A 16,689-nucleotide genomic window follows, 5' to 3' on the forward strand; every position below is an offset into this window, starting at 1 on the left:
CACTTGCCAATGGCTAGGCTGTTTTAGTTTAAAGCAACTAGACGGGCTGGGAGTGACTCAGCACAGCTATTGGGCTGTGATGCACCAGTGCATTTGTTAGTATGTTTGCTTGTTTGTTTAATTCTTAAAGCCATGTCAACTACTATGGCTATTATCATGGATTATAATTGCTGGATAGTAGATTCAGTCTTTAAACGTCAAAGTGGTGGGTCAATCTGCTTTTTTTTTTAAACTTGTGTTTATGGTGGTTAGAGTGTTTGTGTGTCTATGAGGGTGTTGAGTTTAATTATTTCTTCATAACTTATATGGTGTTTTTACTTTAAGTGCTAGTGCTATTTTTTTCTTTTTTCTTTGGGGGGGTAGGGTGATACTGAGGTAAAGACTTCCTTATAGTTGTCTGTATGGTAGAATTTTGTTCTGATGGTGTTCATCTTTTGGCATGAATAGATGATGTGTGTGGTTATAAGCTGGAGCTCAACATCAACTGGGATGATTATGTGACCAATAATTCCGTGCTGGAAAGAGCTTCGTCTGTCAGCATTGAAGCATCCACCATGAAACATCAACTCCGGTGGACAGGCCACGTAACGCGCATGTCAGGAGATCGACTCCCACGACGGATCCTGTTTGGTGAACTCGCATCAGGGAAGCGACCCCCTCGGTGCCCCACTGAAACACTACAAAGATCGAATAAAGCGGACCCTAAAATCCACAGGCATTGACCCCAAGAACTGGGAAGCATTGACTCATGAAAGATCACTGTGGAGAAGAGCGGTCAAACAAAGAATTACACTCTCTGAAGCCAACAGAAGAGCGGATGATAAATTAAATTATGTGTAATAAAATGGAATGACACAGTGAAAAAGTATTGAACACATGAAGAAAAGGAGGTGCAAAAAGGCATGGAAAGCCAAAACTCCAGCTGAAATCTGTCAGTATTTAGAAAGCAATCCTGCCCCTATCAGTGCAAATTAATATCAGCTGGTTTAGTCCTAATTGATGGCCTATAAAAAGGTTTCTCATTACCAAGGTGTCACACGAGAAGCATCTCGTGATGGGTAAAAGCAAAGAGCTCTCTCAAGACCTTCGCAATCTTATTGTTGCAAAACATACTGATGGTATTGGTTACAGACGTATTTCTAAACTTCTGAATGTTCCAGTGAGCGCCGTTGGGGCCATTATCCGGAAGTGGAAAGAACATCATTTCACCATAAACCGGCCACGGCCAGGTGCTCCTCGCAAGATTTCTGACAGAGGAGTCAAAAGAATAATCAGAAGAGTTGTCCAAGAGCCAAGGACCACTCGCGGAGAGCTTCAGAAAGACCTGGAATTAGCAGGTACAGTTGTTTCAAAGAAAAGTATAAGTAATGCACTCAACCGCCATGGCCTTTATGCACGCTCACCGCGCAAGACTCCATTACTGAAGAAAAAGCATGTTAAAGCTCGTTTAAAGTTTGCTGCACAATATTTGGACAAGCCTATAAAATACTGGGAGAATATAGTCTGGTCAGATGAGACCAAAATTGAACTCTTTGGATGTCATAGCACACACCATGTTTGGAGGAGAAAAGGCACTGCACATCACCCCAAAAACACCATACCAACAGTGAAGTTTGGAGGTGGGAACATCATGGTGTGGGGCTATTTCTCAGCATATGGTACTGGTAGACTTCATGTAATTGAAGAAAGGATGAATGGAGAAATGTACCGAGACATTCTTGATAAGAATCTGCTGCCATCTACCAGGATGCTGAAGATGAAACGAGGGTGGACATTTCAGCAAGACAATGATCCCAAACACACAGCCAAGGAAACTCTCAAGTGGTTTCAAAGAAAGAAAATAAAGCTGCTAGAATGGCCCAGTCAATCACCCGACTTGAATCCAATTGAAAATCTATGGAAAGAACTGAAAATCAGAGTTCATAGAAGAGGCCCCTGGAACCTTCATGATCTGAAGACAGTTTGTGTGGAAGAATGGGCCAAAATCACACCTGAACAATGCATGAGACTAGTTTCTCCATACAGAAGGCGTCTTGAAGCTGTCATTACCAACAAAGGCTTTTCTACTAAATATTAAATAAATTTCAGTAAGCGTGTTCAATACTTTTTCCCTGTGTCATTCACCTTTATTACACATGACTTCATTTATGGACTTATTTGTTTAAATTTCTTTATATGTGTGGATTACTTGGGTTGTTACTAACATCTTGTGAAAATTTCATGACAAAAGCCCCATCAGAAATATATTTACTGAGAAAAATGTTGATGCGTTCAATACTTATTTTCCCCGCTGTACGTATATATGACAAATAAAGGATATCTAAAGTTATATCCATCCATCCATCCATCCATCCATCCATCTTGATCGCATAGCAACAATGTTACTTCCTAAACCTGTTGTAAAAATTCAATAAGTTGAAGTCGGGGTTAACATCATGACTGTAACAAATTCCCTTTTGGCTCTATTTCTTGATTACACACTGAGTCACCCTGGTGATGTTCACTCATGCTGAGCAGAACTGAAATGAAAATGGCTGCATATGGTAAGGTCAAAGACAGTACAGTGGAGTGCAGCTATTTTATATTCATGCTGATGGCAGCGCTCCCGCTGTTAAGCCGGCGTCCACTAAAAGGTCATTTAGTGTCCGCGCACAGACGGTTGGGAGCCGTTTTAACTGCTTAGTACAACCTCATAAACAGCCCTAAAGGTCTGCCTCCCATCTGTGACGCGCGTGCCAGGGGAAATGAAGTGCTCACGGCCTTGGCCGGCTCGATCCCCCAGAAAGAGAGAAATAAGGCCAATGGCTGGCGAGTTCCAGTCCTGCACCATTAACCCGACTTTTATAACCCATAAGCTTATCGATCTCTGCCTCCTCTATTAGGAACACTTGCTATATAAGCTCTGATTATTAACTGAGACTCTGCCAGGGAGCCAAAAACAGCCGTGCTATTCAATCCACGGTTACTTCTGACCTAATAAAGTACCGGTAAAGACTGTATTTCATGGCAATCTCTACAAGCACACCACAAAGCAGGGTCCATACTAAGTAGGCCCTGATCTCGGTTAACTGAGGGCCTTCTAGAGGAGGAGAGGCTGTTATAGCCACAAAGATGTGTAATTACACATTAATGCGCATGTTTTAGGAACTCATTGTAAGGTGTCCACATACTTTTGGCCACATGCTGTCTATTTGGTCTATTTGTTTAAAAAACATTCACAAATTTGCGTTCTTTGTGGTTACTTCTCTGTGCTCATACAAAGTCAAAATGTATTTAGATGGCTAGAAGTATTACAAGTAATACAAGAACCACTTGGATGACATTGTCCAGTCAAGCAAGCATTTTACTATTTTTTAATGCATTTTCTCCCCTTTTTCTCCTGATTTTAGCATGTCCAATTTATACCCAATTGCATTATGCTTCCTCTCCACTGGTGCTGGACCCCCCCGACACGTGCACAAGTAGCCGACTGCATCTTTTCACCTACACGAGGCGAGTTCATGTGCCGATCAGCTTTGTGCACGGAGAGCCACACCCTGACCAGCATTATTCCTCGACTGTGCAGACGCGATCAACCAGCCAGCACAGGTTGTAATTTGCTCAGTTATAAGGTCCCTATCCGGCTTGTCCTAGCCTATGAAGAACAGCCGGATGGCAGAGCTGAGATTTGATACGATGTATTCTAAACACCAGCTCTGGTGTGCTAGCGTATTTCACTGCTGCGCCACCTAAGCGGCCACTATTTTTGATCTTAGAATCTGCTGTGCTGGAAAGAAGCCCCCGTTTTAAAATCAGCTCCGTAAAACTCAGTTTAAGTTTGCTGTTGATCACACAGATAAAGAAGAGTCCGGAGACGGGTTTTCTTTATTTGACAGTGTAAAGCTTGCTGGACTGTTGACAGTCTACGATTCTTAAGAAATTCTTCCAGAGTTTTGCAAGCTGATTACCTGTCTGTAGGTGTCACTGTGGTTCTCGTCTGTTCTGGAGTGGTAATACTGCTCAATGAAGCCAAAATATTCCTCTCTCTTCCTCTGGAGGACCTGCTCCCTGCGTTCCATGTTCGCCGGGAGGTAACCCTAATACACAAAGTAAGGAAACATGAGAATATTAGTAGTTAAAACTATTTGTAATAGCTATAAATATGCTGTTTGATTGTTTTTTTATAGTTCAAATGTCTTGAACGATGAACTGAAAAAAGGGATGTAAAGACTCCTACATTTACGTCCATTTACTTAGCCTGATATTTATATACAAAAGAACCTTGATTTAACAGACCTCCATTTAATGGATTTCGGATTTAATGAACAAAATCTAGAAAGCCAAATATCTGGTCCGATTGTTTACAATTCCAGTAAGAACCGTACCAAGACCAGTAGTTCAGTAATTGTCTGTCTGTTCACATGAGTGATAGGCTTTGTTTTACCGGGAGGATCACTTTGTTCTCGCCTTTTTCTCATTAATGTATGTTTATTTTTTGCAAGTTCTAGTGCTTAGTTATGGCTCTGAAAGACAAGGGAAGTGGTAAGCGAAAGAGGGAACATACAGGTATTGCTGAAAAGTTAGAACTTATTAGGAAAGTGGTGTTTCTGTGGCTCACATATGTGAGGAATATGGTGTGAAGAAACAGACAGTGAGTGATATACATACACTACCGGTCAAAAGTTTTAGAACACCAGTTTTTTTAACTGAAACTCAAGCAGTTCAAGTCCGATGAATAGCTTGAAATGGTACAAAGGTAAGTGCTGAACTGCCAAAGGTTTAAAAAAATGTAAGGTTACCCAAAACTGAAAAATAATGTACATTTCATAATTATACAAAAAGGTCTTTTTCAGGGAACAAGAAATGGGTTAACAACTTAAAGCTGTTCTGCAGCAATGGAGGTTGATCAAGCCTTGAAAGCTGGTGCTACCGATTCCTAGGGGTGTTCCAACTTTTCTTGATTACTTACAACCCCCTCTGTCTGCATAAAAGTAGTGTTGGAACACACTGTGGTACCATACTCTTGTGAGCATCATTGGAACAGGATTGCACTGCAGAAAGTATTGTGTTGCTATAAAAATGGCAAGAAAAAGGCACTTAACAATGGAAGAGAGACAGACGATCGTAACACTTAAAAATGTAGGTCTTTTCTATAGAGAAACTGGGGGAAACTCTGACAGGAAGAGGTCTGGCAGACCCAAAGCCACAAGAGAATTTTGTGAGAGTCAACAGCTTGCGTGATAGGCGGCTCACAGGACAACAGCTTCAAGCACAGCTTAATAGTGGTCATAGTAAGCAAGTGTCAGTTTCAACTGTGAGGAGAAGACTTCGAGTTGCAGGTTTGACAGGTCGAAAGCCATTGCTAAGATGTTAGAATAAAAAAAAGAGGCTTGCGTGGGCCATGAAACACTGCCAATAGACTATTGAAGAATGGATAAGGTTTTATGGACTGATTAATCAAAATTTGAAATATTCGGTTCATCACACAGGATTTTTGTATGCCGTAGAGTAGGCGAAAGGATGGTTCCTCAGTGTGTGACAAGGAAGCGTGATGGTCTGGGGCTGTTTTGCTGAATCCAGGGTCGGTGACTTGTACAGAGTGAGAGGTACCCTGAACCAAAACGGCTACCACAGCATTCTGCAGCACCATGCAGTACCCTTTGGTATGCGCCTAGTTGGTCAGGGGTTCATCCTACAGCAAGGTAATGACCTAAAACATAAGTCCAAGCTATGCCAGAACTACCTCAGGAAAAAAGAACAAGATGGTAAGCTTGAAAACATGGAGTGGCCAGCACAGTCTCCAGACTTAAACCCCATCGAGCTGGCTTGGGATGAACTGGACAGAAGAGTGAAAGCAAAGCAGCCTACAAGTGCCACACATTTATGGGAACTTCTGCAACAGAGTTGGGAAGAACTTTCTGAAGAATATTTGATTTACATTGTAGAAAGAATGCCACGAGTGTGTTCAGCTGTTATATCTGCCAAAGGTGGCTACTTTGATGAGCCAAAAGTTTAGAATACATTTTGGTTTATAAATTAATTCCATGATTTATTTTTTTAACTTCAGTTGTTTTTTTTTGTTCCATGCTTTCATTTCAGAGTACAATAAGACATTAAACTGCATAAATTTCAATAAAAAACTGGAAAAATTGGGGTGTTCTAAAACTTTTGATCAGTAGTGTAGGTCTAAAGAAAAACTATTCAGTGAAATTTAGTGGGTTAACATTACATATTTACATATCTATTTACGTTGTTCATTTTACTGTATATCCTAAGTGCATGGTTAGTCTGTTAAATCGAGGTTCCTCTGTATAACCAAATAGTTAAAACAAATTTTTTTAAAAAGACAATGAAAGAGCAATGATTTTTAAATCCTTTTTGACTTTTCCATCCTGCTTTTGGATGCTCCCGTATTTTAGGGGTCACCATAGCAGATCATTCTGGTCTGCATACCTGATTTGGTTCAGTTTTACACTTGATGACCTTCCTGGTCCAAACCTACTCCAGGCTTAGGACAGGCACTGAGAGTGCACTGACAAGTGCGCCTCCAATTGGCTATGCTGTTTGTCCATCTTTCCCCCTCAAACATAGTCAAATTTATCTGTATAGCCAATCATGTGTAAATGCCCGACCAGTCGATGGCACCGTTGAGATTTAAACCCCAGATCTCAGCTCGTATTTAATTAAAAACACAGCAAACCTTCTTGCGACGGGTCTTGTCTGCAATACACTCAAAAAAGTTTATAAACTATGCAAGTTACACCATTTTAAAATATTCCAAAGTAAACAATTAAATTAGTAAGAGGTGAGAAGATTGTGACTGGGTATAAAAGGAGGATCAACCAAAGGCTCAGTCTTTCCCAGCAAAGATAGCACACCATTTGTTGCTCACCATTTCATGCAAAACTTCGTGAGAGAACTGTCAAAAGTCTTGCAGCCTCTACTGTACATGATATTGTGAAAACATCCAGGAAATCCAGAGAAATCTCAGTCCTTGAAAGGTAGGGTCAGAAACCACTGTTGAATGTGTGTGACCTTTGAGTCCACAGATGGCTTTGCATAAAAAAAAAAAACATGCTTCTGTGATAAATATAGCTGGATAGACTTCGGAAAACCATTCTAACTTGCGTTAAAAAAAATGCAAATCTTACACATAGAGAAAGTCATGCCTTAATTCTATGCAGTAACACCAGTGAATGTTACAGAAGGGCAGATAAGCATGGTACTTAGCTTATACTTACTGATAAAAGTCTCCAAGTAATCGGCCGCACTTCTCGTGGTATACCTGACCAGCTATGCTTCCGCAAGTCCTCTGTTAAAACAAGAATAAAAAACAAACTTAAAATGTATACACAGAGCATACTGTATACATCACAGATGCCATGCCCAGATCAATAGGTCAATAGTTTTACGCAGCAAGGCTATTTCAATCAAACATAATAAAAATATTTACTGTGATCGGACCACTTGGTCGATAATGTGTGATATGACCCAGTTTATGAGTCATTACTCAAAAATCAATAAAGTTTAATTAGCAAAGACAGTCAGACCTTGCTATCTTGCCTTATTCTCTGAAGAACACATAGCATTTCATCATAAAAATAGTAATAAATAAATAAAATGAGCAATCAGAACTGTGTATAAGCTAATGTAAGGCAAAAAGCAGGGCTGGAGATGGAGAGTTTAACCAGGCTTAAATACACCTATCTCCAGATGAATTCCACTGACTGTGGAGAAGTGGGGGAAACAACATACTGCAAACAGGAAGTGTGAAACGGTCTCTGGTAAAGCGTTGTTATTGTTGCAACATTCTGAACATTGGGCTGGGTTTAAAACAGTAGAGATATGAAGAGTGGGTGTGAGCAGCTCTGATAGCCAAACACGTTGGAGCTACAGAAAGTTTACATACACTTGTGAAAGACACATATGTCATAACATTCTAGTGATAATGATTTCTGCTCTTTTACTGGCTCACTGAAGAGTGTAGTTAAGCAATAGAACACGAGAGGGAGTGTGTTATCGCGAATCCGCCAAAAAGTAGTTCCACAACGAATATAAAGTTTAACACTACAAAGCAGACATCCCAAGTTACTATTTTAGGGAGGTAAGAACAACAAGAAGAAGAAGGCAAGAACCTCCGAAGGGAAAAAAAAGAAATAGAAAACCTCTCACACACACCAAATGATATGGGTGATAACAGAACTCTTAGGAGCTGCTAACTGGGCTATTAAGCTAACTGTTCACGTTACAAACACATTAAAGTTCCCTACATAGTGCACTAGATTGTGTATCAGATCGCGGATTTATGTTCCCTACATAGTGCACTAGATTGTGTATCAGATCGCAGATTTATGTTCCCTACACAGTGCGCTAGATTGTATATCAGATAACGGATTTAAAACGCGATCGGGAAAAAATCTGTGTCGCCTGCGTGAGCGTTTGTGTGCATGAAGCTTGTCGTCACTGGCAACGCGTCAGCGGAGTAATACAGTTGTGGTGTGAAAAGGCCGTGCTGTTATCACGAATATCAGCACGGTTAGAACGTTTCTCAACCAATCAGATTGTAAGGTCGGAACTAACTGTTGTATAACCACTGATGCACTGCTGCTTTTACATCATCACATGAAAATCTTCCTCCCTCTCAATCTCTAAAGAACATTTCTCAATGCAAGATACTATCTACTATCTAACTATTACTGACTGTAGTCCATCTGTTTCTCTACATACATTTTAGCCTGCTTTCACCCTGTTCTTCAATGGTCAGGACCCACACAGGACCACCACAGAGCAGGTATTATTTAGGTGGTGGATCATTCTCAGCACTGCAGTGACAATGACATGGTGGTGGTGTGTTAATGTGTGTTGTGCTGGTATGAGTGGATAAGACACAGCAGCACTGCTGGAGTTTTTAAATACCGTGTCCACTCACTGTCCACTCTATTAGACACTCCTACCTAGTTGGTCCACCTTGTAGATGTAAAGTCAGAGACGATCGCTCATTTATTGCTGCTGTTTGAGTTGGTCATCTTCTAGACCTTCATCAGTGGTCACAGGACGCTGCCCACGGGGCGCTGTTGTCTGAATATATTTTTGGTTGGTGGACTATTCTCAGTCCAGCAGTGACAGTGAGGTGTTTAAAAACTCCATCAGCGCTGCTGTATCTGATCCACTCATACCAGCACAACACACACTGACACACCGCCACATGTCAGTGTCACTGCAGTGCTGAGAATGATCCAACACACAAATAATACCTGCTCTGTGGTGGTCCTGGGAGAGTCCTGACCATTGAAGAACAGCATGAAAGGGGGCTAACAAAGCATGCAGAGGAACAGATGGACTACAGTCAGTAATTGTAGAACCACAAAGTGCTTCTATGTGGTAAGTGGAGCTGATAAAATGGACAGTGAGTGTAGAAGCAAGGAGGTGGTTTTAATGTTATGGTTGATCGTATATTATTATTATTATTATTTTAAAACTCAGTAAGATCTCTTAGGAGATCTGAGCCAACTATGTAAAAAAGTTTTTCCTGTTGACACAGTTGGACTGGTACAGCGGCATATGCCGCCATCGCTCTCCAACTGCTTTAAATGAAAACACTAACTATAAAAAAGCTACTGGTGTTGAATGGCTGAAAATAGTAAACAATGACAAATTAAGGGGAAGAAAAGCAGTGAGAAGGCAGTACAGTCAGGTTTTCTTCCAAGACGCATGGCAGAAGTACAAAGAAACAAAGACACCATTCCAGAGATCAGAGATTTTACACCCTGCTGCGATCACCACACAAGTCACATCCACGTTTTTTGGCTTAATTGAATCATTGCAGTCAGCGTACCTTGTCAACTGATGAGCACTTTCAGCTTGTTTTTAATTTTTTGGACAGCTTGTAGGTGCCATCGCAGCGCAGAACAGAAGGCTCGCTCAGCATGACCTCAGGAAGACTAAAATAACACCGTTCTGTTTCAGCACTCCTACCATCACACTCGCACTTACCAGCTGTACACATTTACAGTGAACAGAAGAAAGCTAAAGTTTGTGTGAGAGAAGGAGGTTCAAACCAACGAGCATGAATTTTAGTTGTTTCCTGCTGTCTGAGATCCCACAGGACAAAAAGAGTTTTGAAAACTTCTCAGCTAATTATCCAGACCATGAAAAGTTGAATCGGAGAGGAAAAACGACAGAAATTTGCTGAAGTTTAGCTGCAGTTTACAATGTCACTGATTAATTGCTTTAGCTGAAGAGTAAACATCATGACAGTCTTGAAATTTCAGTAGTATCTGTCGCTAAATGATTGAAACACACTACTTAATCCAAGAGGGCGGCACGGTGGCTAAGTGGGTAGCACTGTCGCCTCACAGCAAGAAGGTCCTGGGTTCGATCCCCAGGTGGGCGGTCCTGGTCTTTTTTGTGTGGTGTTTGCATGTTCTCTCCGTGTCCATGTGGGTTTCCTCCGGGTGTTCCGGTTTCCTCCCACAGTGCAAACACATGCAAGTGAGGTGAATTGGAGACACTAAATTGTCCAAGGCTGTGTTCAATATAACATTGTGAACTGATAAACCTTGTGTAATGAGTAACTACCGAACCTGTCATGAATGTAACCAAAGTGTAAAACATGACGTTAAATAAAGCATTATAAAACGGATAGTTCCGGTCCTAAAATCTGATTGGCTGAGCCGCGTTCGAAGCCGTTGTAAAATCCCCGATAAACGCACACCTAGGACCACCTCACATCATTCCATATTAATACGCCACTGAAAAGAAAAAGTGAATGTTATGTTCGCCCTCATGTTGCCTAGCAACACTGTTAATCGAACTACCTTGCGTCGCGGAAGAATGCTTTATTGTAAGTTTATACACAATAAATAAATTTATGAATTAAACATTGTATTTATTGTATTTTATGTTGACCGCCGTTTTATAAAAGCAATAAGCCACAAGAGACCGTGCGTTACTGCTATGATTTTAGCACGGGAAAGAAGTTTTAGGCACTCCACTTCGCGTCGTGCCAAAAACGTCATTCCCCGTGATAAAATCGCAGTAACGCACGGTCTCTCGTGACTTATTGCTTTAATAAGCCACAAGAGACTGTGCGTTACTGCGATTTTATCAAGGGGAAGGTTGTTTTGTTTTGCCTAAAACGTCTTTCCCCGTGATAAAATCATAGCAGTAAAGCACGGTCTCGAGTGGCTTATTGCTTTTATAAAACGGCGGTCAACATAAAATACCTGTATAATAAAATACAACAATGTTCAATTTATAAATGTTTTAATTTACAAAAACACTTACAAAAAGCATTCTTCCGCGAACCCAGGTAGTTCGTTAACAGTGTTGCTAGGCAACATGAGGGCGAACATAACATTCACTTTTTCTTTTCAGTGGCGTATTAATATGGAATGATGTGAGGTGGTCATAGGTGTGCGTTTATCGGGAATTTTACAACGGCTTCGAACGCGGCTCAGCCAATCAGATTTTAGGACCGGAACTAGCAACTGAATTAATAACACATAAGGGGACACTGACTGGGTATAAAAGTAAGATCAACCATATGATCAGTCTTTGATAAATCTTTTATCTTACAATCAGTGTGAATTTTCCTAATGCAAAATTGCAAATAATTAAGGTCTCCCATCATCTACTACACACAGAGGTGGTAAGTAACAAGGTACAAGTACAGGTACAAGTACTGCGGAGTGAACAGGCCCCCAGCAGAGATGATGCAGGAAACTTAGGGGGGAAAGCAGAGCTCATAGTATTTAAGAATTCACCGTCAAATCTGAAAAAGCACATTGAGGTAAGCGATCTAATGTTTTTTTGGTTCATTTCTTATTTAGTCAGTTTCCTGATGCTTTAGCTAGCTAAATTTATTCTCTTTCATACACTGACATTAACCAGGGATTTTCAATCTGTGGGGCGCCCGAGTACCTGTCCTCGGCATTACGAGATTTTTTAACTTCTAAAACTAAAGCAATTTAATTTTTCACCCACAGGAGACATATTTAATTAGTCTTTCTGACCACACACACATGCATGTTTAATGTTAAAAATAGGGCTAACAGTGAAGATAAATCGATGACTTTTGTTATAGGACGTGTGTGTGTGTGTGTGTGTGTGTGTGTGTGTGTGTGTGTGTGTCTTTAAGAGAGGTGTATATAGTGCCTATAGAAAGTCTTCATCGAAATCCTTGCCTTTTGTCACATTATACCCTGAAAATGGAAATAAATTATGTTTAACTTTTTCCAGCTGTATTTACACATTATAACCCTCTTCATCAAAGTGAAAATTACACTTTTAAAAAATCTGATAAATTATTATAATTTTATTAGTAAAATACCTGGTTTGGATAAGTAACCAGCCCCTTAGAGTGAACATTATAAACTTGCTCAGGTACAACCAATCACCTTCCAGATCACACACCAGGCTAACTGGCCCACACCCGACATCAATTGTACTGGTTTTGCTTACTTCAGAATAAAACCAGCTGTTCCTTGATGAGTCCACTACTAGTAGTGCATGGTAACACCATGGTTGGAAAGGTGCTTTCAAAAGAGCTCCGTGATAGAGTTGTGGAAAGGCACAAGTTAGGAGAAGGATACAAAATGTTTTCAGCAGCTTTATCTATCCCTCTGAGTACTGTTCAGAGCATTATCAAGAAGTGGAAAGTGTATGGCACCACCAACACCTTGCCAAGATCGGGCCGTCCCTCCAAACTGGATGACCGAGCCAGGAGGACATTGATCAGGGAAGCTACCAAGAGGCCAATGGCAACTTTGAAGGACCTACAATGTTGTATGGCTGAGGTTGGTCGGCCTGTGCATGTGACAACAATCTCGCACGCTTTACACAAAGCTGGCCTGTATGGAAGGGTGGCAAGAAAGAAGCCACTCCTAAAAAAGTGCCATGCTAAGTCTCGTTTGCGCTTTGCCAAAAAAGACTTGGAAGATTCTAATGACATGTGGCAAAAGGTTTTATGGTCAGATGAGACCAAGATTGAACTTTTTGGACTGAACTCCAAGTGGTATGTTTGGCGAAAACCAAACACAGCACACCACCAACAATACACCATACCTACTGTGAAGCACGGTGGTGGCAACATTATGTTATGGGGGTGTTTCTCTTCAGCAGGAACTGGGCAATTGGTCAGGATTGAATGGAAAATGGATTCCTCCAAGTACATCCAAATTCTTGAGGAACACATGCGACCCTCTGCTAGACAGCTGAAGACGGGTAGGAGATTCATCTTCCAGCACGACAATGACCCTAAACACACTGCCAAAAAAACAAAGTAGTGGCTTAAGGATAGGAAGGTAAATGTCCTTTAGTGGATAAGTCAGAGCCCTGACCTAAATCCGATAGAAAATCTGTGTATGGACTTGAACAGAGCAGTGCATTACTGGTCACCAGAAAATTTGACTGAACTTGAACAATTCTGCAAGGAAGAATGGGCAAATATTCCCCAATCCAGATGTGCAAACCTGGTAGGGACATATCCAAACAGATTCATGGCTGTAATTAAAGCAAAAGGTGGCTCTACAAAGTACTGAATCAGGGGACTGATGACTTTTCTAACCCTGTTATTTTACTTTTTCTTTTTTTTTATTAATTTTCAGAACCGTTTAATTTTTTCTCATTGCTTGAATGTTGTAAGGCAAAATATATAAATAAAGCTGGTGAAAGATTTCTTTGTTGTGAGTTTTGATTTCAGGCTGTAAGACTAAAAAGTGACACTTTCAAAGGGGTATGAAGATTTTCTATAGGCACTGTAAGTGAGTCGATTCATATGAAGCAAAGCGTAAGTGTCTTTTCTCAAACGTCTCTCTGTGTTTGCTGTTATTAATGAATGTTGCGGTTTTAAAAAAATACCAGCTACTGGAAAATTTTGTGTGCTTACCTTAAAAAGCTCAGGCATAATTAAACTGGCTATTACCACAGAGCGGTGGTTAAGTCAGACTCATTCTGCCCGTGGAGCTAAAAGTTTTCTGTCAGTCAAAGCAGATGATCCTGAACTAATAAACTTAGTAACTGATGTACTTTTGCCTCTGCGTGGCTCTGTGAAGTAACGTTTTCTGCTCTCATCTTCATCAAAAGCAAGAACCACTTATGATTTACAAAAGTTAACCACAAATTTATATTTAATTGTATTTATTTATTTATTTTAAGAGCACGCGTGGATTCACAGTACTTTAAGAACCAGCTACTTCTGAAACTAAATAAGACATTATGGGTCTCTTCATATATGTTGTCTGACTAAGTGGACTTAAGTGTACATAAGTGTAAATACAGTAGTGTAAAACGTAAAGTGTAAAACCTAAGCTGCTTTTGTGTGATGGTGCTTGTGTACCACCAACTTAAAAAAAGATATCCTATTCACAAAACAAAATTTAATGAATACTTCAACTTTTACTTGTGTAATTATTCTACCGGATTACTAGTACTTTTACTTAAGTAAGGAACTTGTGTACTTCTGCCACCTCTAACTACACATCATATTATGAATAGAAACAAAGAATTTGGAGGAATTGAAGTCTATGCTGAATTAGCATGATCTTTAAGACCTAAGACAGAACTGCATAAGAAACAGTCATGCTACTGTGAGAAATATAGCCTTGTGGGCTCAGGTGAAGTTCATAAAACCGCTGTCACTTGACACAGTCCACCACTGCATCAAGAAATGCAAACTGTGTTTAATAACTAAAGCTCTCTGTGCCAAATACTGAAATGACCATCTATGACTATTATCAGCAACATGGTATGGAGGTACATCAATGCCCGTGTGAACCTATTTTGCACGCGTACAGCATCGTGAATTTATAGACGATTTATAGAATTTATAGAATTCATAGACATGTGCAAGTACATGTGCTTGACTGACTTGCCTGCAGTCCAAATTTGGTTCCTACTGAAAATCTGATGGCGTATTATGACAAGGAGAATCTTTTAATAGCAAACATGGACTGTTGAGCAAGTGCAGTCTTGTATCAAACAAGAATGGGCAAAAATCACACTTGTAAAACTGTTTACTTATTCACTAAAATATTGCTTTTTCCACTCACCTAGGTCAGTATTGGGACTGGCCAGCAGCTGCCTGAACTTATCCAACCGGGCCTTTTCTCGCACCGCCATAGGAGGAGCTCCTGATGCATTCTGGTCTGAAATGCGAGCGACCAGGGGGATAAGGGGGCGTACGGGAAGAGATCGCTGCTTCTGCAGTGTACTGCGTTCTGGAAAAAACACGAACACTTAATACTCAATACATACAAGCTCATAACTAAATAATTCTGGAGTAAGGGGAAATCTAGGTGCGTAAAGGCCATGGGCAGAAACCACTGCTGAATGTTATGGACATAATCACAATGGCTAGGGAGTACTGGAAAAATATTGTCACTGAACACAGTCTGTCGCTGCTTTAAGAAATGCAAAGAGGAAACCATATATTCATTTTGCACAGAAGGTTCTCTGGGCCCGAAGTCACCTAAGATGGTCCGCAAAACTGTTGAAATGTGTTGTGTGGCCTGAATCTATGTTTCAGGTTCTTTCTAGATCTGTCTCCTATCTCCTAAATGTATGGCGCATCATGAAGTGGAGAATCAGACAACAACAGCTACAGACAGTTGAGCCACTCAAGTCTTGTATACAGTAAGAATTGTTGTTTTGTTTGTTTGTTGTTGTTTGTATAATTATTATCACGGCTAGCTAATAGATTGTATTTAAACGTCAAAGTGGTGGGTCGATTTGCTTTCTTTACTTGTGCTTATGGTGGTTAGAGTGTTTGTGTAACTATGAGGGTGTAGAGTTTAATTGTTTTTTCATAACTTATATGGCGTTTTTAAGTGCAATTGCTTCCAAGAATTTAAAGCAGCATTTGGGGGGTACGGAAAAATATAATAAAAATGTAATGTGACCCAGTGGTAAACATGGCTCTCCACCAGGTTTTTTTAATGAGTTGCAGGCAGCAATTTCTACATTTGTTTATACAGTATTTAACAAATATAATTAAGTTTGTCAATAGTTTGTCAAGTGAACTTTTCTGTAAATTAGGTTTGGATTTGATTCCGGATTGACAGATTTATTATGCATTAAAAGCACAAAGACAATTTATTTTTTATGTCAGTATGTAGTCTGACTGCATGTCAATCCCAGACACATTTGGATCTGTGTTGTAAGTTTTTTATTAATCTGTTACAAACTGCATACAACAACACATACTACTGAAAATACCTTTATGGTCAAAGATATGTGGACATCCATCCATAAGCTTCTTAGACATTCCAGTACTATTGTTGTTCAGTAGTGTTCAAAAGTGTCAAAATCAAAACTCAGTGCAGGCTGGTTCCACCACACCACAGAAAGTTCCTCAAAGTTGCCACAGAATTGGAAGCATATTATTTGTTTTACATAACTGATTTTATACACCTGTAAATTGTGTATAAAACCTGCAATGGGTGTGGCTAAAACACCCGAATTTGTCATATATACACTGATCAGACATAACATTAAAACCACCTCCTTGTTTCGACACACACTGTCCATTTTATCAGCTCCACTTACCATATAGAAGCACTTTGTGGTTCTACAATTACTGACTGTAGGTTATCTGTTTCTCTACATACCTTGTTAGCCCTTTTTCATGCTGTTCTTCATTGGTCAGGACTCTCCTAGGACCACTACAGAGTAGGTATTATTTAGGTGATGGATCATTCTCAGAACTGCAGT

General features: G+C 40.2%; 1 protein-coding gene across 3 annotated transcripts in view; it reads right to left on the reverse strand.

Moving 5' to 3' along the window:
* Positions 1–16,689, reverse strand: part of tbc1d22b (TBC1 domain family, member 22B) — a 97,749-nt gene that overhangs the window by 53,714 nt on the left and 27,346 nt on the right. For all 3 annotated transcript variants that reach the window (XM_062998510.1, XM_062998509.1, XM_062998511.1), the window contains 3 exons: positions 15,030–15,197; positions 7,221–7,291; positions 3,948–4,076 (listed from right to left, as the gene is read on the reverse strand). In XM_062998510.1, coding sequence (XP_062854580.1) covers positions 3,948–4,076; positions 7,221–7,291; positions 15,030–15,197 — 368 coding nt within the window. The remainder of the gene's footprint in view (positions 1–3,947; positions 4,077–7,220; positions 7,292–15,029; positions 15,198–16,689) is intronic.

This window comes from Trichomycterus rosablanca, chromosome 7, assembly GCF_030014385.1.
Source record: "Trichomycterus rosablanca isolate fTriRos1 chromosome 7, fTriRos1.hap1, whole genome shotgun sequence".
NCBI lineage: Eukaryota > Metazoa > Chordata > Actinopteri > Siluriformes > Trichomycteridae > Trichomycterus > Trichomycterus rosablanca.